The sequence below is a fragment of the Taudactylus pleione genome, unplaced genomic scaffold, assembly GCF_031769625.1.
Source record: "Taudactylus pleione unplaced genomic scaffold, aTauple2 ptg000333l, whole genome shotgun sequence".
NCBI classification, from domain to species: domain Eukaryota; kingdom Metazoa; phylum Chordata; class Amphibia; order Anura; family Myobatrachidae; genus Taudactylus; species Taudactylus pleione.
In genome coordinates, this window is record NW_028284734.1 from 3,055,765 (window position 1) to 3,074,496 (window position 18,732).

General features: G+C 45.5%; 1 protein-coding gene across 1 annotated transcript in view; it reads left to right on the top strand.

Moving 5' to 3' along the window:
• ANKRD31 (ankyrin repeat domain 31) overlaps nucleotides 1–18,486 on the top strand; it is a 261,093-nt gene extending 242,607 nt beyond the window's left edge. The window contains exons 21-23 of the mRNA XM_088443721.1: nucleotides 6,987–7,127; nucleotides 7,918–8,011; nucleotides 17,479–18,486. Coding sequence (XP_088299847.1) covers nucleotides 6,987–7,127; nucleotides 7,918–8,011; nucleotides 17,479–17,831 — 588 coding nt within the window. The 3' untranslated portion in view covers nucleotides 17,832–18,486. The remainder of the gene's footprint in view (nucleotides 1–6,986; nucleotides 7,128–7,917; nucleotides 8,012–17,478) is intronic.
• Nucleotides 18,487–18,732: the final 246 nt, after the last annotated feature.

Here is an 18,732-nt window from a genome sequence, read left to right on the forward strand (position 1 = left end):
TGCCAGATCCTTTGCACATGCACAATGGACCTTGCAGGTGCCGGGACAGTCTGAACGCTGATCAGTTGTACGTCAGTATCGGCAGCCCCCCTCCCTGGAGAGGGTACGATCTGCCACTGATTAGCAAACACACACCCTTCCCCCCATGACGTCTCTGTATGAAAAACTACATAGTGACACTATTATTTATTTATTAAAATCTAAACGGGGCTCTATCATTTATAATAACTAAAATGGATCACTATTATTAGAAAGTAAATGTTTCTTAGTAAATATACCGGGAGGAGAAATCTTGGATATAGGAGTAGCTGGCGGTAATCAATGCAGAGGAAAGGTGATAGTCACAGGAAGAGCAGAGAGAGTGAGGGGGGTGGATTGATATGAGGTCAGAGATGTAGGAAGGAGAGGATCAATCTGTGTTTCAATCTGTGTGTATAATTACTCACATTTCACTTCCTCAGAGCCTCACAACAGATGACTCAAGATTAATATTGTATTTAACTGTACAAGAAGTTTGATTGAAGTGCCAAAATTAAATTATGACAATTATATTAATTATTCACTGGCATTTTCCAAAGAATCTTCTTCCCTGAGGCTCTGAAGGGAACAAATCATGATTATTGTTTTGTATTCTAATTACTTTTGAATAGTCCTGTGAGAGTTTGCTAAAACATTTTGGGCCATGCAAGCCAAAGATCTTCTTAATGTTAGAAGTGAATCAAACTAAAGCCGCATATCCACTAGCAGATACTGGCATGTACGGTTATGACATCGTAATCGTACCATCGTTCCCCTTCCCCCTGCAGTGTCTACACTGAATAATTGATCGTTATCAGCAGATTGGTCAACATGTTCAGCAGATGACTGATGTCGGAAACAACCAGCGGGAGCGCGCATCGCTGGTCGTTTCCGAAATAATAGTGCCCAATTTGAGCACTATTACTGAGCAATTGCAAGATTACAATGTCGTAATCATGCAATCGCTTAGTAACATCACGTAGTGGATACACGGCTTAACATTCTGATATTTACCTGTCTTTATCTGTAAATCCATTCTGTGAGTGGCAATCATAAACTTGTTGTAAATTCAGTACACAATTCATAAACAGTTTAGTGCATTGTGGACAGTGGGCCTGATTCAGACCCGCTCGCAAGCGGTCCGATGGTGGGGCATTGTGCACGCGCGGCGTGCGCAATGCGCTTGCGGCTTGATCGACAGCTTGATTGACAGCTCGCCCCGTTTTGTAGGCCGGGAGGGGGGGTGGCTGGACAAATGATTAGAAGCAGGAAGCTCACTGGGGCTTGAGGGAACGAGTCCCTACCGCAAGGGTCTTGTCGCAAGCCCGATGGTCGCGATCGCGACCATCATCTGGCCGCTCGCAAAAGCTGTGGGTGGTCACCCACAACTTAGCAAGCGGCGTGGAGGCCAGGACAAAAAAAAAAGCGGCCGCCCTGATTCAGAGCGAGCGCTCACTTTTTGCGAAATAAGACCAAGATGCAAAGACTAATTTAAAGGTTTTTTTTAACCTTCCTTAAACCAGGTGGAAAAAACAACATGGCGAACTATGTACGGTGTCTCATACCCCATGCTATACTTCACCATAAGTATACTAATTTAGTACGACTATAATTCTGACTGTCACAACATCAATTCTTGTCCCTTAAGGTACAGAAATAAAACTAAATAATAAAATGAGAATAAACTCTTTAATCTTTTAAAACAAGAAAACTAAAATAAAACTTTTTTACGAACTAAACTTAAGTCCACTCTTCTAGTAACAACATGTTTGAAAAAGTGCTACATATACAGTATATCTTCATCCAAGTCGAGAAGACATTTCAAAGTCTATGGGGTCTATGTGCTAAGCCTTGGATGGAGATAAAGTGATCGGAGATAAAGTACCAGCCAAGCCGAGCCATAACTGCCATGTCGCAGGCTGTGTTTGAAAAATGACTGTTAGGAGCTGGTTGGTTGGTAGTTTATCTCTGTGCACTTTGGCCCTGATTCAGAGCCGGACGCTCTGACAGAGCACTCGCTCTGAATCAGGGCCGTCCTTCTTGATTTTTAGAGCGGCCTCCTGGCCGCTCGTATAGCTGTGGGTGACCACCCACAGCTATAGCGAGCGGCCAGGAAGATGGTCGCGATAGTCAAGACCTACGCGAACATCGGGCTTGCGACGAGACCCTTGTGGTAGGGTCTCGTGGCCGCAAGCCCTGGAGTGCTTTCGGCTCAAACAGAGCCGAAAGCTCTCCCACTGACATCATGTCACTTGTGATGTCAGTGGGGCCGGCCCAAGACGGTAGGCGTTCCCATGGGAACCCCTCCGTCTGGGCAGCCACGCCCACCAAAGGAGGCTGCTGTCACTCAACATCGACAGCACGCCCCCTTTGGTACGAGACCCGGAGCGACGGTTTGCCGTCGTGCGCATGCGCACTGGGCCACCGTTGACCCGCTTGCGAGCGGGTCTGAATCAGGCCCTTTATCTCTACCCAAGACTTAGTAATTTGTTCCTAAAACCAAGCATAAAAAAGTAAAATCAACAAAATATGTATCAAAAAAGTAATAAAAGCAAAACAGATGGGGTATGAGATGCCCACACGCACGTGTACTCGCTGCGCTAGCGCTTTCTACACTAAACCGCCATCACTATACACACTTGCAACTCCAGCTACACGAAACAGCAACTTTTGCGCAGTATTTTTAAAAAAGTTTCTAGGAGCTTATACATGAATGTAACTACCATAGATCCAAGGGGTGCAGCTGCAGGATGCAGTCAGGAAGCCGCCGGTTGAAATGCCGACTGCCGGCTTCCCGACTGTCAAATCCCTGCAGGGTACTAAGGACAGGCGTCGAAAACCCGACGCCAGTCATTATACCTACGCCGGGAGCCCGACGCCCGCCATACCGAACGAAGGCAAGCCGGGCGGCAGCCACGCACGCGCGTGGGGGGGGGTTAGGCTAGGGGCTCCCGGGGGGTGTTAGGTTTAGGCACCCCCCAGGAGGGTTAGGCTAGGGGAAAGGGGGGTTAGGCACCCCCGGGGGGAGGTTAGGGTTAGGCAGCGGGGATTTGGGGGTTAGGTTTAGGCACTTAGGGGGGGTTAGGGTTAGGCACTAGGGTGGAGGTTAGGATTAGGCACCCCTAAGGGAGGGTTGGGGGGGTAGGGTTAGTTATACTTACCTAAATCCCCTGTCGGGATTGTCACTGATGTCAGTCTGCCGGCATAGAGCATAGGCGGTCATTCATACTGATTACGCAGCTGCTATGGGGTCCAGAGCTGAGGGGGGCCCCTCTTCCTTGTCAAAGTTACATGTGTTATATACACCAGTGGGTGGTACATAGGGGCTCTTACAAACGTTTGCTATGGGGCCTTCAAATACCTAGTTACGCCCCTGAGTTTATATCTTGCTGGGGTATGTCACGCCCCACCTAGTTCACTGAAAGTTAAGTTAAAATCAATTTACACATCTGTCGCTTTCTCCTTTAAAAGATCAATGGAAATATGTTTATTGCTTCGGGATGACTGCAGATATCACTGAAGTAATGTAAATAATTGCAGCACCCACATTACTAAAGTATTAGCAAGTGGAAGGGTTTCAGACATTGTCATACAGAAGCTGCTGTTGTCATAGTCATCATCCGTTATCATTTTGCACCAGGGGTCATCCACAAGTGATTCGCCTCCAAATAAGGACCCATGCAGGGCCATAGAGAGCTGGCCCAGGCCCCATTACTATAGGGGGCGTGGCCTAATCGCGGGTGGAAAACAAAAACCCTATTTGGGGCTCTGTGAGCCCCTCAGCCCGGTGCAAATCCAGGGGGGGTGCGATCGGTGTGATCACTTCCCCCAAAACAGGCAGAGGAGAGGAGACTGCTGCTGCTCCTCAGCGGCAGTGAGCGGTCTCCCTGGTCTCCCAGTGCAGCCCAGCACACAGCAGCATGTGCTGAGTTGCTGAATAGGTAAGAGGTGGGGCTGAGTAATTACTTATCCCCCCCCTCTCGGTGCCCCTGCACATGTGGTCAGCATGGGATGAATTTTGCATGAACGGGCTCTTGCTGTATTTACAAGCCCTGCTCCATCCAACCTTAGTGCGAGGAGTCGTAAGAGCAAAATCCGTCTCAGTCAGCGTGGGGTCAGATGCATAAGAAGTTTTGGTGCACATATGCCACGGCCGTAACTAGGGTTGGTGGCGCTGCACAGAGCGAAGGATGCTCTGGGGGCGGAACTGGCCGCCTACGCAATATCCATTTGCCGGACGCCCACTAGTGTGTTGTTACTAGAGGAGCAGCTCCTCCTCACTGCACTGGCAGCCAGACTGTGGGGCCAAATGGTGTGCATGGCCCCGCCCCAGTCACACATCATTTACCAACTATTATGACAGGCCACAGCGTGGAGGAGCGCTAAACTTCTGAACTCGCGAGAGGAGACTGTCTTCTCACGAGACAAAGCTCCTCCATACTATAGTTGGTGCATCATCTTTAGCTTCGCTCCCTCTGTTCTCCTCCTGGCTCCTGATGAACTGCGCAGCTGTTTTTTCCCTCTACAGCAGCTGCAGAGTCTCGGCAGCAGTAAGTAACCCTCTCTCCCTTGGTCACTAAAGTCAAATAGTGAAGCAGCAGGCAGAGGTGGAGCGGAGAAAGGGGGGTGGGTTAATACAGGGCTGCTGAGATTTAGGAATGAATGGTTGCACACAGATGTCCCCCCGCTGTACCTTTCACCCCTGCAACATGCACCTTCCACCTCTGCACCCTGTAACTACCACTCCTGGACCCTGTGAGTGCCACTCCTGGACCTTCCACCGCTGTACAGTGTAACTGTTCCTCTGCAACTGAAACCCCTACACCCTGCAACTGCCCTACCTGCAACTATCACCATTTGCACACTGTTACTGCACCCTTGCATCTGCCACTTCTGCACCCTGTAATTGCCCTCATGCAAGTGTCACCCCTGCACCCTATATGTGCACCCCCTACATCCTGTACCTTCCACCCCTGCAACCTGTAACTGTCAACCCTGCATCGTGACCTCCCACCCCTGCACCCTTTAACTTCCACCCTGCACCGTGTAACTGTCACCCATGCAAATTACACTCCTGCACCCCCATGCAACTGTACATCTGCATGCAATAAGTGCACCCACCTACAACTGCACCCATGAATCCTGTAACTGCCCACAATGCAAGTGTGATACCCCTACAGCCTGCAACTTTCCAACCTGCTCCTTGTAACTGCAAGGGGCATTACTGTGTGGCATAATGTGTAAGGGGAATTACTGTGTGGAATAAAGTAAAAGGGGATCACTGGGTGGCATAATGTGTAAGGTGCATTAATGTGTGGAATAATGTGTAAGGGGCATTACTGTGTGGAATAACGTGTATAAGGGGTACTACTGTATGGCGTAATGTGAATAAGGGGCAATACTGTGTTGTGTAATTTGAATTGGGGTTACTATTGTGTACCATTTCCATTTTTTTGGCCGGGTGGGGGGAAGGTGGCACCAATGCGCTTTCTCGCATATGGGCACCAAAATGTCTAGTTACGGCTCTGACATATGCAATATAAAAAAATGCATTTTTAAGTGAAAAAAGTTGCAGATTGCTTATCAGTCCAACGCTAGTTGAGCCCCTCAGTGTTTTCATTGTAAGCAAACAATCGCCAATTAACCTGCTGCATGTATAAAATTATACTCAGGGCACTTGGCAAACTGAATTGTACTTCGCTAGTAGTTCATAAACACACCGGGGGAGATTTACTAAAGTGCAGTTTTGCAGACATAGGCCCTCATTCAGAGCCGCTCGCTATTTGTGGTAGTTCGTTCTAAAACAAGGGGTGGCTATTCAAATGAACCGTTTGCTAATTGCGGTCTGTTCACGCCTCTAAGTCTGAACAAGCGAGCAAAACTTGCGGTTGTAATTTTGAAAAATACGCCCCCTTGCCGCTCGCACCATACGTCATGTCCGCTATTTATTAGATTAATCGAGTACATCGAACAGCGTATGAACTGCTCGCTATTCTTGTGGCTGGTTTTTTCAACCGCTATTTTGCGAGCAGTTCTGAGTAAAAAAAAAACAAGTGACGTGGTCAATGACGCTGCTGTATTAATTATGCACTCCCTTAAAACGCCCGTTTTGACCTTTAAGCACGCCTGCGTTCGAATTCCACACCCCTGTTTTCAAGCACCTTCCCCTGTTACCACCCACATACGCCTCCTTCTGTCACTCAAAATAGCAGGCATTCGCTATATAGCGAACAAACTATTTTCGGACGCACTGACTGGTTCGCGCATGCGTATTAAAATCCGTACGCATGCGCAGATGTGCGAACATCGGTCAGAACGAACGAGCGGCCGCTTACGAGCGGCTCTGAATCAGGGCCATAGTTCTGACAGGCGAAATCACTGAAACTGAGCTATCTAGCCTATCAGTAAGTCAAAAACAACAAAGTACAGTAAGTATTTTTTAGGAAGTCAAATTATTAATTATGGGGACAATAATTCATTAAACATCCAATATCAATTTACTATTTTAATAAAGAGCTAATATACATTTATGATTTTATTATGGGGCCAATATAAAAATATAGTTTATAATGGGGCAAAATAATTAAGAGTATAGTGGCTATACTATCTGAGGGAGTGCTTCAACTCATACTTACCATCTCTTCTTCTGTGAGCGTAGTGCCACAAATCAAGGGTCCATGGCTGGGCCAAAGTGACAGCACCTCTCCGATGGGAGGAATTACAAATTGGCATGTATTCTCCAGCTTCTCCGGACCTTTGTATTATTTATATCTCTATATTATTGATACAAATAGAAAAATACTTTGTAGAAGTACATTTAATCAATATAGATGGCTATTTTTAGGTGTAAAACAACCATAGTCAGTAATGTGTTGACCTGAAGTCTCTCTTTCAGATGAGTGTTTAAGGAATATTTGAATACTTGTATTAATAAATGTTAAGTAACATATTCCCTGTGATTGCTTTAGGACTACAGCCACAAAGCCACGTTACTGCCAGATGGGCGTATAAAAGATTGTTATGGGGCGATCTACCGGGATCCAGCTCATTGGGTAAAGGCTCTCCTGGGAAGTAACATTGCAGTGAGTTGGAAATATGTAGCCAATAAGGTCAGTGTGAGTTCTTGAAATAACCAGATTTTCATTTCAAAAATTCATAAAAATAATATATATTCATAAATATATAAACACATTTATACCGTACACATAGGGGCAGATTCAACGTAGCACGAAGCCGCTGGAACAGCTTCCGATTGCTTTTCATGTTACATAGAAGTTGCTGATTCTGCTCGCTACCTATGGAGAGATGTGAGCAGAATTAGCTGGCTGATAAGTGCGCAATGCGAGCTGCCGATGGCCACTCACATGTGATTGAATCTGCCTTATGGAGGGAATAGAATCATATTTGCCGATTTATTGCATATGATTCTAACATTTCCTGCTGTATGCATGGTATAGACATGCTGGTAGCTCAGAGTTAGCCCTATATACTGTAAGCAGACCCAGCACATGCAGCCATGACATGTTCGAAGTAGCATTTTCTGTATTTGACTGTAATTCACTAGACCATAATAAGAAGCATCACTTTCTAAATTTGAATTCTGAAACTCCTGCAAATACAAAGCCAATGGACACCACAGGCAAGTTTAATTTTTGTATGGTCACTATGGAGGACTCAACACTACAATCAGGGGTTGCGACGCTGTGCAAGGCAGGAGGGGAGATGGTAAGTACATGGGGGTGTGTACACTTTCCCCTGCTGCCCATTCTTACATGCACCAAATAGAAAAATATACTTTTTGATGGAGATTCCCATTAACAACCATGTTAAATTATATCTCTGCAAATAGGTACATCCAAAAATGTAGGTTCACACATGAATAATGTTTGGTTTTTGCAGGTCACGTACTTCGGGGAAAAACTGTCAAGTCTTATGAAACAAGACTTTGCACCAAAGGAATGTAATCACCATGGTTCGCAACCTCAAAGAACTGGTAAGAGGTCATTTAAAGGAGGTTACATCATTTTTCAGAAATATTTCAGTGCACAATAAACATGTTTTCAGCTGACACTACTTTTTACATATGTTGTACAATGGTCATCAGTAGGAACTGGTGTTCTGATTGTACTATAGGTCACATGCTCTCACTCGCAGCCTGAGACAATATTTATTGTTACAATAGTTATGTTTTCTATCTGCACAGCTCCCCTGCTCCACCCCCCACCCTCCAGTAATAACAGACCACATTTCACATAAAATAATGGTGCCAGAAAGTACAACGAAACCCCCCTCCCCTCGTGGTCACACCATAGACCCTACTACCGGAGAGCTCTATGCAGCCGGAGATAGGAGACAGTAGACAGCCGGGATGTACAGGAGGATCAGCGTAGACTGGGCCAGACAGCAGGGATCAGAGAAGGCCAGGATGGAGAGGAGTCGTCAGTGCAGGCCGGGACGGACACAGGCACAGCAGTCACCGCAGGCGACACTCAGCACATGTACTCCTGTGCATGATATGAACACCGCCATACTATAGGCACAAATCTCCGCCAGAGCTGATGAGGATCTGCTTCCTCCCTCACTGCAAAATCTAGTAGCCAGGCAGCAAAATTTGGTAGCCATGGCGACGTGGCCACCGGGATTTGTCGAGCCCTGTTTTAGTATATTAAAAAATGTGACAATAATGATTATGTTTGTTGTTGTTTGACATGGTTGCGTTATTCCCATTCACTACAATTGTGTTTTATAGGTCACAACACATGCTTTACTATTTTGCAGTAAAATCAGCTTATTGCACAATATGATTCAAATTAACCTTGGTCTTCTGAGCAACAATTTGTATATAATATATCTTAGCATAGCAGGGTACAAAGGTTTACCAGGTAAAACAAATATTGAAATAATTCTCATGAAACGTAGGGTAGAATGGAACTTTGGTGTCACCAGTGAGGGTGGTAACATACATTCTTGGTTTCCTACTTTAATGCCTGAAAATCTTTTGCAGGAATGCAGAAGTATTACAAGTGGCTCTAGTGCGAGAGAGGAGCTAACAGAGGGCCTGATTCAGCATGGATCGCAATTGCAACAGCGTACGCAGATAGGCCGATTGTTGTGTACTGCGCACTGTGGACCTCATTCAGAGTCGGTCGAAGCGGCCGCACTGTCATACGGGAAAAGGGGACGGATATGCAAATGATGCACTCGCATGTTGCGTCCCTAAGATCGGATCGGCAGCTGGCCGACCAAGGGGAGGAAGCGGCCGGAAGACAAAAAAATACGCCCCCTTCTCGTACGCATTACACGTCATCTCCGGGCATATAAGGATTAATCGAGAGCATCGGGCACCATCGGAACTGGTCGTAGAGCTTAAGGTTGACCATACCCTCTCTTAAGCTATACGTTCATGTCAGTGTAAAAACCTCCCATGTCAGGTGTGCCATGACACTACTTTGTTAATTATGCACTCCCATAAAACGCTGTTTGCATAATCAGGCACGCCTGCGTTCGGATCTACACTCCCCCGTTTCCAAGCACCTTCCCCTGTTACCACCCACAAATGCCTCAATCTGTCACTCAAACTACCGACCTGGCTGTGTTCAAGGAGAGAGAAATTTCTGATCGTAGCGGCTAGTTTGCACACGCGCATTGCGAACTTTACGCATGCGCAGTTTAGCGAACATCGGTGGCGTACGATCGTGCGGCCGCTTCGACCGACTCTGAATGAGGTCCTGTATGTGCGCACTGTGATTACGGGTGCACTGTGGAAGCCATCACAGAGTGAGTGACAGGCCGTGAGCATTTGGAGGTGGTGATGGTGGAGTGTGTGCAGAAATACAGACGTGCCTGTCTGTTTGGCGTTGCATGGGCGTGCATAAATTAGCCACTGCGATTGCCTACGCAGCTTGTTTAGTTACTGCGTACGACGAGACTTGCAAATTCTGAGACAGGTCAGAGCTGCTGTAATTGTGCGTGAGGAGCCGATGTTACGGATGTATACGCAGGACTGCGAGGTATTACGGATGTGAATGGCAGTAATGGGGATCTCTGTGCTGACTTGAGTGGTTGCAGACATTAGCAAATTTTTGCAGATTCATTGCGTGCGATTACGCAGCTGCAATCGCGGTCCATGCTGAATCAGGACCGCAGATTGTCCGATGGTGCGTACTGCGCAAGCATATGTACCTCAGTGCGCAGTGACAGCATTGCAATCACACTGCAATCACGCATGCACATAGAAAGCTATCACAGAGCTTGTGACGGGACGTCAGCATTTAGGGGTGGTGCAAAGGGAGTGGTCAGAGAAACGCAGGCGTGCTTGTCTGTTTGAACACCGTTGCGTGGACGTGCATAAATTAGCCACTGCAATTGCCTATGCAGCTTGAGTACTCACTGAGTGCGACGAGACTTGCAATTTCTGAGACAGGTCAGAGCTGTGTAATTGTGCGTGACGGGCTGATGTTACTCGATGTTACTGATGTGTACACAGAACTGTGAGGTATTACGGATGTGAGATAGCGGTAGTGGGCATCTCTATGCTGGCTGAGTGGTTGTAAACTTTAGCATATTTTCGCATCTGAATTGCGTGCTTGCTCGCAGCCGCGATCGCAATAGCGATCTGGTGCCCTGTGCCAGAGAGCGCATTGCCCCCCCCCCATTTTTTAAACAGGGACATAAGTGCATCTGAAAAAGGGCCATGGCCTCTTCAGGGGCGTTTCTAGAGAGGAAGGGGCTCGTGTGCAGTCTCCGACACTGGCCCCCTCCTCTCCGCCCGGCGGCCGGCAGCATACTGAGCTGTGCGTGGCCAGCGCCGGAGTTATAGACTCTGGCCACTAGAGTGTGTCCAGAGTCTATAGTGTATGCACAGGTCACCCGGGAAAATGGCCGCGTTGGCCATTTTCCCTGTACTGCGCATGCGCAAACGATGGGAATATGGCCGTGCCATTTTCCAGTAGTTTTACAGCGCCGGACCCCCGCGCCAACGTGGGACTCCGGAGAGTTAAGTAATATTATGGGTGCAGGGTGTGCGGTGCAGGGCACCCCTGGACGCAGGGGCCCGTGTTCCCCGCACACCCTGCACCCATTATAGATACGCCCCTGGGCCTCATGGAGAAGGGCCAGGGAAGAGATAGGGGAGGCCAGGAGATGCTGGGCATACAAGAAGAGGAAGCTACAAATGAGAATGATAATAAACAGGAAAAATGACAGACCCAAACAGCGCCCCCTGCCCTGCGGTGCCCTGTGCCATGGCACAGGTCTCACTACCCTAGTTACGGCCCTGGTTAATTGGTTTATGACGTTGAAGCGGTGATATATCAAACAGGGCTGCCGAGCGAGGGGGAACGGGTACTCTTTACCCAGGCCTGTTGAAGAAGCCCGGGGGGCCCAGGTACTGCTGCCTCGCCCTCAGATCACATAGCAAAATGCAGCAGCCACTTAGGGCAGGGAGACAGAAGAGACTTCCGTGTGCTGGGCTGGGGAGAGAGCAGCAGTCAGTACTCTCCCTCCCTCTGTGATGTGCTGAGGGGGACTGATGGCACTCGCCTCCCCCCCCCCCCCCCAACACCAGATCTGACATCGGCACATACTATATTATTTTGGGACTTTTAAGGAGGGGCCCTACCAGTACAGGGGCCTGGCGACGCTCTCGGCAGCCCTGGTATCAAGCCTTCTAAAGAGCAAAAAAGTGGAGATGTTGGCTTTTGCAACCAATCAGCTTCTACCTATCATTTCGTAAAATGTACTTGATAAATGCTAGTTATAAGCTGCTGTGAGACATATGTTTGCAACTACTGGGTAGGTGCAAGTCCATAATTATAATGATTATAATGATGATGACTTATAGTAAACCAATTTCATATTCTGCCATTGCAGAGGGAAACGCACCTTAAATTGCCTGCTCTGCATATGTGCAAAATGTCACTATTTTTCCATGCCAGTTTCTTTTGAATAATGTATGCTCATGAGATGTTGAATTGGTTGGATCCTACTTGTAATTTTTGAGCTTGTTGTGTCTTCCAGAATTCTCTTATAATGTTCCATGTTATGACGTTTACATATACTATACACGTCACTGTTATGTTTATCCCACACTCTTCCCCGGTGTTTTTGATGCTTGAACAAAGAAGCATAATCTGCAAGACCTCTAGCCAAATTATTTGTCATTTGCATATTTATAAATAAACTAGCTGGAGTACCTGGCGTTGCCCGGGATTTTAAGAATGTTTGTTTACACATCATCCTCCAACAAACCTCTCCTTAGACAGGCCTCACGAAAAGTGTGACAAACTTCACCATCCACAGTCCTAAGGTCTTCGAAGGAAGTAGGACCTGTAACGGTGTAAAGCAAACTTCGGAGATAGAAGTATTCAAAATTTGTCAGATGTACAGTGTAAACATGGCCAAGAGCTTCTGTTGCTCTGATACCAGGATGACCATCTACAGCGACTCCCTGTTTTCTGTGCATAAAAACTTTGGGAGAAGCATTCCATGTTTAATATTTTGGCAGCTCACAGTACAGCAGGATCCTTGCAAAGTCATCATTTTGACACAGAAGTCAATGTTGTTGCGTAATTTGGTATAGTCAGACAGCTGAGAATGCTGGGAAAGCGAGCTAAAGCTCTCTTCGATAATAAACATTAAGATCATGCCAAAACATGACAACACAAAAGGCTCGCTCCGAGGCCCTACCCATATGCCGTGAGGCCCCACAATGAGTGTACAGCAAAAATTGAGGTTTTTAATTTTAAAAAAATGAACAGTAATTAATTTCAATTTCACATTTTTTTACTTGCCTAGGCCGTATTTTAATACGCTCATATGTAAAATTTCACTATCTTGGCTTGTAAACTGTGGATTTTTATAGAAAGACAGAAGTACAGAAGTGGGATGGACATTGATGGTCAATGTTTGCCGACCATCGATGTTTTTATACCGATATTAGTGTTTTTACCATTTGATGGCAGCATTCCGATGTTTGCTGCCATCGAATGGTAATCATTTAATGGTGTTTCGATGGTGGCTTCTTTCTTTAAATACTATAAGCTATGCCTCCCATGGCTGCTGTGTGCTGTGTCTCTGCCTCTGATAACCTGTCTGGCTCATGCTGCTGGGATCATTGGAGGTTATCTCTCACTGCCTCAGACCTGTCCCTCCCTCCTCTCTCTGCTAGCTCTGATTGGCTCTCTGAGACTGTGAGAGCCAATCAGTGTGCACCCCTGGCCCAGCAGCAGCAGTCACTCACAGACACACAGAGGGCCTGATTCAGAGCCGGACGTTATTTGAGGACGGTCGTTCCAAAAAAGGGGCCGGCAATTTAAATTGAGCGCTCGCTCTTTGCGGTTTGTTGACGCCTCTATGTCTGAGCGAGCAAACGAAAAATGCGCTCGCTATTTTGTAAAGACACCCCTTTGCCGTTCGCATCACACGTCATCTCTGGTATTTATTAGATTAATCGGGAACATCGAAAGGCATCTGAACTGCTCGCAGTGCTTGTGGTAGCTTTTTCTTACAGCTATCACTTTGAGCAGTTCAGGCTAAAAGACAACCAAGTGAAGTGGTTGATGACGCTCCTTTACTAATTATGCACTCCCATTAAACGCCCTTTTGACCTTTGGCACGCCTGCGTTCGGATTTCCACTCCCCCGTTTTCAAGCACCTTCCCCTGTTACCACCCACAAACGGTACATTCTGTCAATCAAATTAGCAGCCCCTCGCTGTTTTGCGAGCGCATAATTTCTGACCGCAATGACTGGTTTGCGCATGCGCATTACGACCCATATGCAAGCGCAGTTGTGCGAACATCGCTCAGAGCGAACGAGTGGCCGCTTACGAGCATCTCTGAATCAGGCCCAGAGTGACAGCTAACAACGTTTTCACAGCAGAGATGAAGAGTGATTTCTCTGCTGGTGATGTAAGAGGTTCCTTTTCTGTGTGTTATAACTTATAAGTATATATAATAATGTTTTTAGACTTCAGTTTATTGTTGCTTTAAGTGCCCACAGCAGCAGCAGTGTGGCAGTGACCGTGTGTATCATTATCCTCCTTGTCCTCAGTCAGCTCTGCCTGCCTTGCCCGGGTTTTTTTTTGTTGTTGCTTTCTGTCCGAACCCCTCCCCCAACCCCTTTACTATTCATATGAATAGTTTTTACCATTGAATGCTTTTGATGCGATGGTTAGTTACCATTGCATCGAAAGATTCAATGGCGGAAGCACTGCCATCATATGATGGTGGGCTTCCGATGTCCATCCCTAGACAGGACAGAAATAGTAGAGATAAGAAAGTTCTTCAATATCACCACTGGAGGCATCAGATAGCAATGAGCGTCCAGCAAAAATTGTGTTTTTTAATTAATTAACAGTAATTAATTTCGTTTTTCAGATTTTTTTAGTTGCCTCGGCCGTGTTTTAATACACTCGTATGTAAAATTTCACGATCTTGGCTTGTAAACTGGATTTGTATAGAAAGACAGGACAAATTTTCGCTTTTATATAGTAGATGACAACTTCCTGTCTCTGTAGAATGAAATGCCCAGCACAAATAACATATTATTTCCTAAATACAGGCCATTTCAATTATGTTTTCATCAGAACTTGCTAAACGATACATTTTTGTGCCTGTCCATCTGCACTAATGCATATATTTTAGTGTCCGGGACTCATTCAGATTCTTGTCTCTGATGTGCCTAAAATGTTCTGATGATAACGCCTTGTACAAAGCAATTATCCTGTGCACAGTCAGGTCTGCTAGCTGCCTTTTTTGTACTTCCCCTTTTTAAATGAACTTATTGACTTCTGCCAATGAGTAGATCTTGTGCGCAATGTTGAGATGTTAAAACTCTGAAAATTAAAGAAACAAATGGGCCATGTTTATTTCAAGTGTCATATTTGTATGTTTTATCCATACTTGCCTACTTTTGAAAAAGCATTTCAGGGAGATTGTGAAAGCACCCCTATGAGCGTGGCTGTAAAGTGGGCGTGTACTGTACATCTGAGAGGCGTGTCATAACACTGACTTACATCCAAATGTAAACGAGCCCCAAAGCAGTTCGTAAGATCTACTTGTTGATGGAAACACACTGATACTTTTTAGAAAATGCATGTAACCATAGGGATCATTGTGCCTTATAACAAATGCAAGGAAATGATCCCATTTGAATGTACTGTGTATGTGTGTATATATATATATTATTTTTTTTTTAAATATAAAGCTACATAATAGAGGTAAGGTGCAATCAGGGAGGTTACTAGACTCTTCAGGGAGCGCAGGAGATTGCTGCTATTTCAGTGAGTCTCCCTGCATATCAGGGAGAGCTGGCAAGTATGGTTTTATCACATCTAGGAATCAATCCAATTTGCTGCGAGGGGGGTGGGTTGCCGTTGCAACGACATGGAAATGCCGCCAACAACACTGCAACTCGCCCCCCTGTCGGCCTGATATTGTCCCGGACATGTGGATTTTGGTATGCAGCTCTATGAGGCTGTGAACATAAACTGGCAGACCTGTAGGGAAATGAAATTGACCCCTTAATGCTGCATTGGAGCTATAGTTAAAAAATAAGGTATTTTCAGTTGTACTAAAACTATTAGCATTTGTCCAACCTCCACCTCCTGTAGCATATTAGATAGTTTCCTATGGATAGGATGGCAGGCCTGTTTCCGGCTACTGTGCATTACATTGGGGAAACAGTCTATGACTGCTGTGTGTCAGCTGAGTTATCCTGGGCAAAACTTCAGAGAACTGAACAAATCCCACTCACAGACGTCATGAAAACCAGCAATGTGCTACAGTTAAATTTTAAGCATGCTTTTTATTCCTATTACATACATGTCTGTACAGTACATATGTAGTTAGACAAAATATAGACATTACATTGAACATATATGGGCCTGATTCTGAATTGGACGCAAGTGAGTTTGCAGACACATCTGGCGAATTTCAGCATAATGCGCATTTTCTGTAGAAATAAATCGGCAACTGTGCATGCACACAGGGACGGAGATTGCAAGTGCGGGCGCTATTCCATCTGACCACTCTTTCTGTGAAATGGGCTGTAAATGGGTAGCAACCGCACAAATGCAGTGGAATGTTCTAGAGGGAGTGTTGTGGGCGTGTAAGCAGTAGCATGTGTACAGCGTGTGTACAGAGATGGGACGCCTGTTACAGAATGAGCTTTTGCACCCAGCATGCAGTGGGTGCATAACCAGTTCCTAATGATGACGGTTACAGATGGATAACCAGTGGGCGAGACGGCAATTCATGGCTGTGGCTGTTTGGCATGCACAGGGATATTTTTGCACTAGAAAATATAATAATAATAGAGTCCAGCCTGTGCAAAAGGTGAGCAACCAGCACTAATTCCACTCTAGAGTCTTCACCAAATGACTCTCAGTCAGAACTATACCACAGAAATAGTTGAATGAGTGTAATTATTATAGGACTTATAGTGTTACTCTACCAAGGACCAGGACAGATGCTGAGACTCTAGATGTAGAGTCTCCGCGGTAAAGGCGTAGAGAATATCATTCTGTTGGGACGTGAGGACCTATATGAATTACACTCATTCAAATATTCTTGCACTAGCATAAGCTACTAAGTAGGCTGCTGCAATTGTCCTGAAAAGTGGCCACAGAATCAGCCATATATATATATTTCATTTAAATACTTGGAGGCATATTTATTAAACAATATTTGCGGGATATCCCCTCCCCCTACCACCACCTCCACCTGTTTTTGGAGTGGGACCCACAAATATTAAGGATCTCTGTGAATTAACACGGAGGGACTGCAGGAGATATCTCCGATATCTGCCTCAGCCCCTCCAGTCCAAACCGCAAATGCAGTCGGATTTAGCTAGCTTGGCCTCGGTAGCTAACACCATCTGTAGATGGCGTCAGCCTATTGTAGCCTATAGGCTACTGTTTCACAGAAGCTCCACTGACGCATACGCTGGCCGACAGTCCCGCACAGACGCCAAAGCAGGAAGCAGAGTTATAGCGGAAGCTGTCACTTTGCTTCCAGTTCTTCATCGGGATGAGTTCTTATCAGAGCTCATCTCCCGGGAAGTGCTTTTACATAAATTCACGTGAAGATGAACATTTTCACATTGCTAATTTAGGTGTAAAATATTTATCACATTCACATAAAAAATGCGGATTGTGATAAATATGCCAGTTAATCACTTCATGCAAAATTAAATGTCAAAATACATTTTCTCTAGCTAGCATTGCATGCATAAGTAACAGTGTGCAATTGTACTAAGAGAATGAAATAATAACAGCATGTATGTTTTTCATTCACAGTACTGCTGCAATCTTCAGCACAATCAGTACTGCAACATCCTTCAGCACATACAGTACTGCAGCAACCTTCAGCATGTACAGTACTGCAGCAACATTCATCACGTACAGTACTGCAGCAACCTTCAGCACATACAGTACTGCAGCAACCATCAACATGTACAGTACTGCAGCAACGTTCAGCACATACAGTACTGCAGCAACCTTCAGCACGTACAGTACTGCAGCAACCTTCAGCACGTACAGTACTGCAGCAACGCTCAGCACATACAGTACTGCAGCAACCTTCAGCACATACAGTACTGCAGCAACCTTCAGCACATACAGTACTGCAGCAACCTTCAGCACATACAGTACTGCAGCAACCTTCAGCACATACAGTACTGCAGCAACATTCAGCATGTACTGTGCTGCAGGTGAAAGATATTTTACTCATTGATAAAAGTGAATTTTTTCCAATCCACATAATGGATCAGTACTGGGAAGAATTCATGACCAGTGATAGCCAGGACATTTAAAGTAAAACCTCAGAGCAAAAGTCATGTATAATATTTTTAACGTTACATGTTATCTCAGTATTCTATCTTGTATCTCCTCTGTTTATTCAGTTGTATTTTGGGATAGTTCGAACCTCGTTATCTGGGGTTACCATACAACAAAGAGCACTTTCTACAGCTCTCGTATCTAAACTATCTTCTCACCTCAATTTCCTAAAGCAATTTCATAGTGATTTCTTCAGTGTAAGGGTTTAAGCAGTTTGATGTGGTTGGTCTTCGTGCTGTGAATTTTCAGCTTAGTAAGTGGCAGCTGTATTCCAGTTTCTAGTTGTTCATTTCAGAAAATAAGCAAATAAAACTTACTGGCTACAGTAATTTCTAAACTAAGCACTGAAATGACGCCTTGGATTCTCTTTCTAACAAAAGGAAAGGAACGTCATGAACATACTTTAAAGACTCCATCATTTTAATATGTCCTCGCAATGTGTTCTTGCAATATAAATATGTATCAAAGTTTGATAACACACATAATTATATTGATGTGTAAAGGTATAGATCCCGGCGCACAGAATGCCGGCGGTCAGAATCCTGGCACCAGAATCTCAATGGTTGAAATACCGACAGCTGCAGGTAAGTAATTTAACCCTTCCCCTACACCACCTTTCCTGGAGCCTAACCCTCCCCTCCTGCAGCCTAACCCTAACCCTCCCCCTAGTGCCTAACCTTAATCCTAAAACTTACCTTCAGGAACGCAGCCGCCAGGATTGTTGAGACTGGATTCTGACCCCTGTCGGGATTCCGGCACCAAACTTGTGAGCGCTGGCATTCATTGTGCCAGGATGCCAACTACATCCCATTTCAACAACACGAGTGCTGTATTTGAACCCAAAAGGCATCAGAACATCAATTTATTTTTTATTTT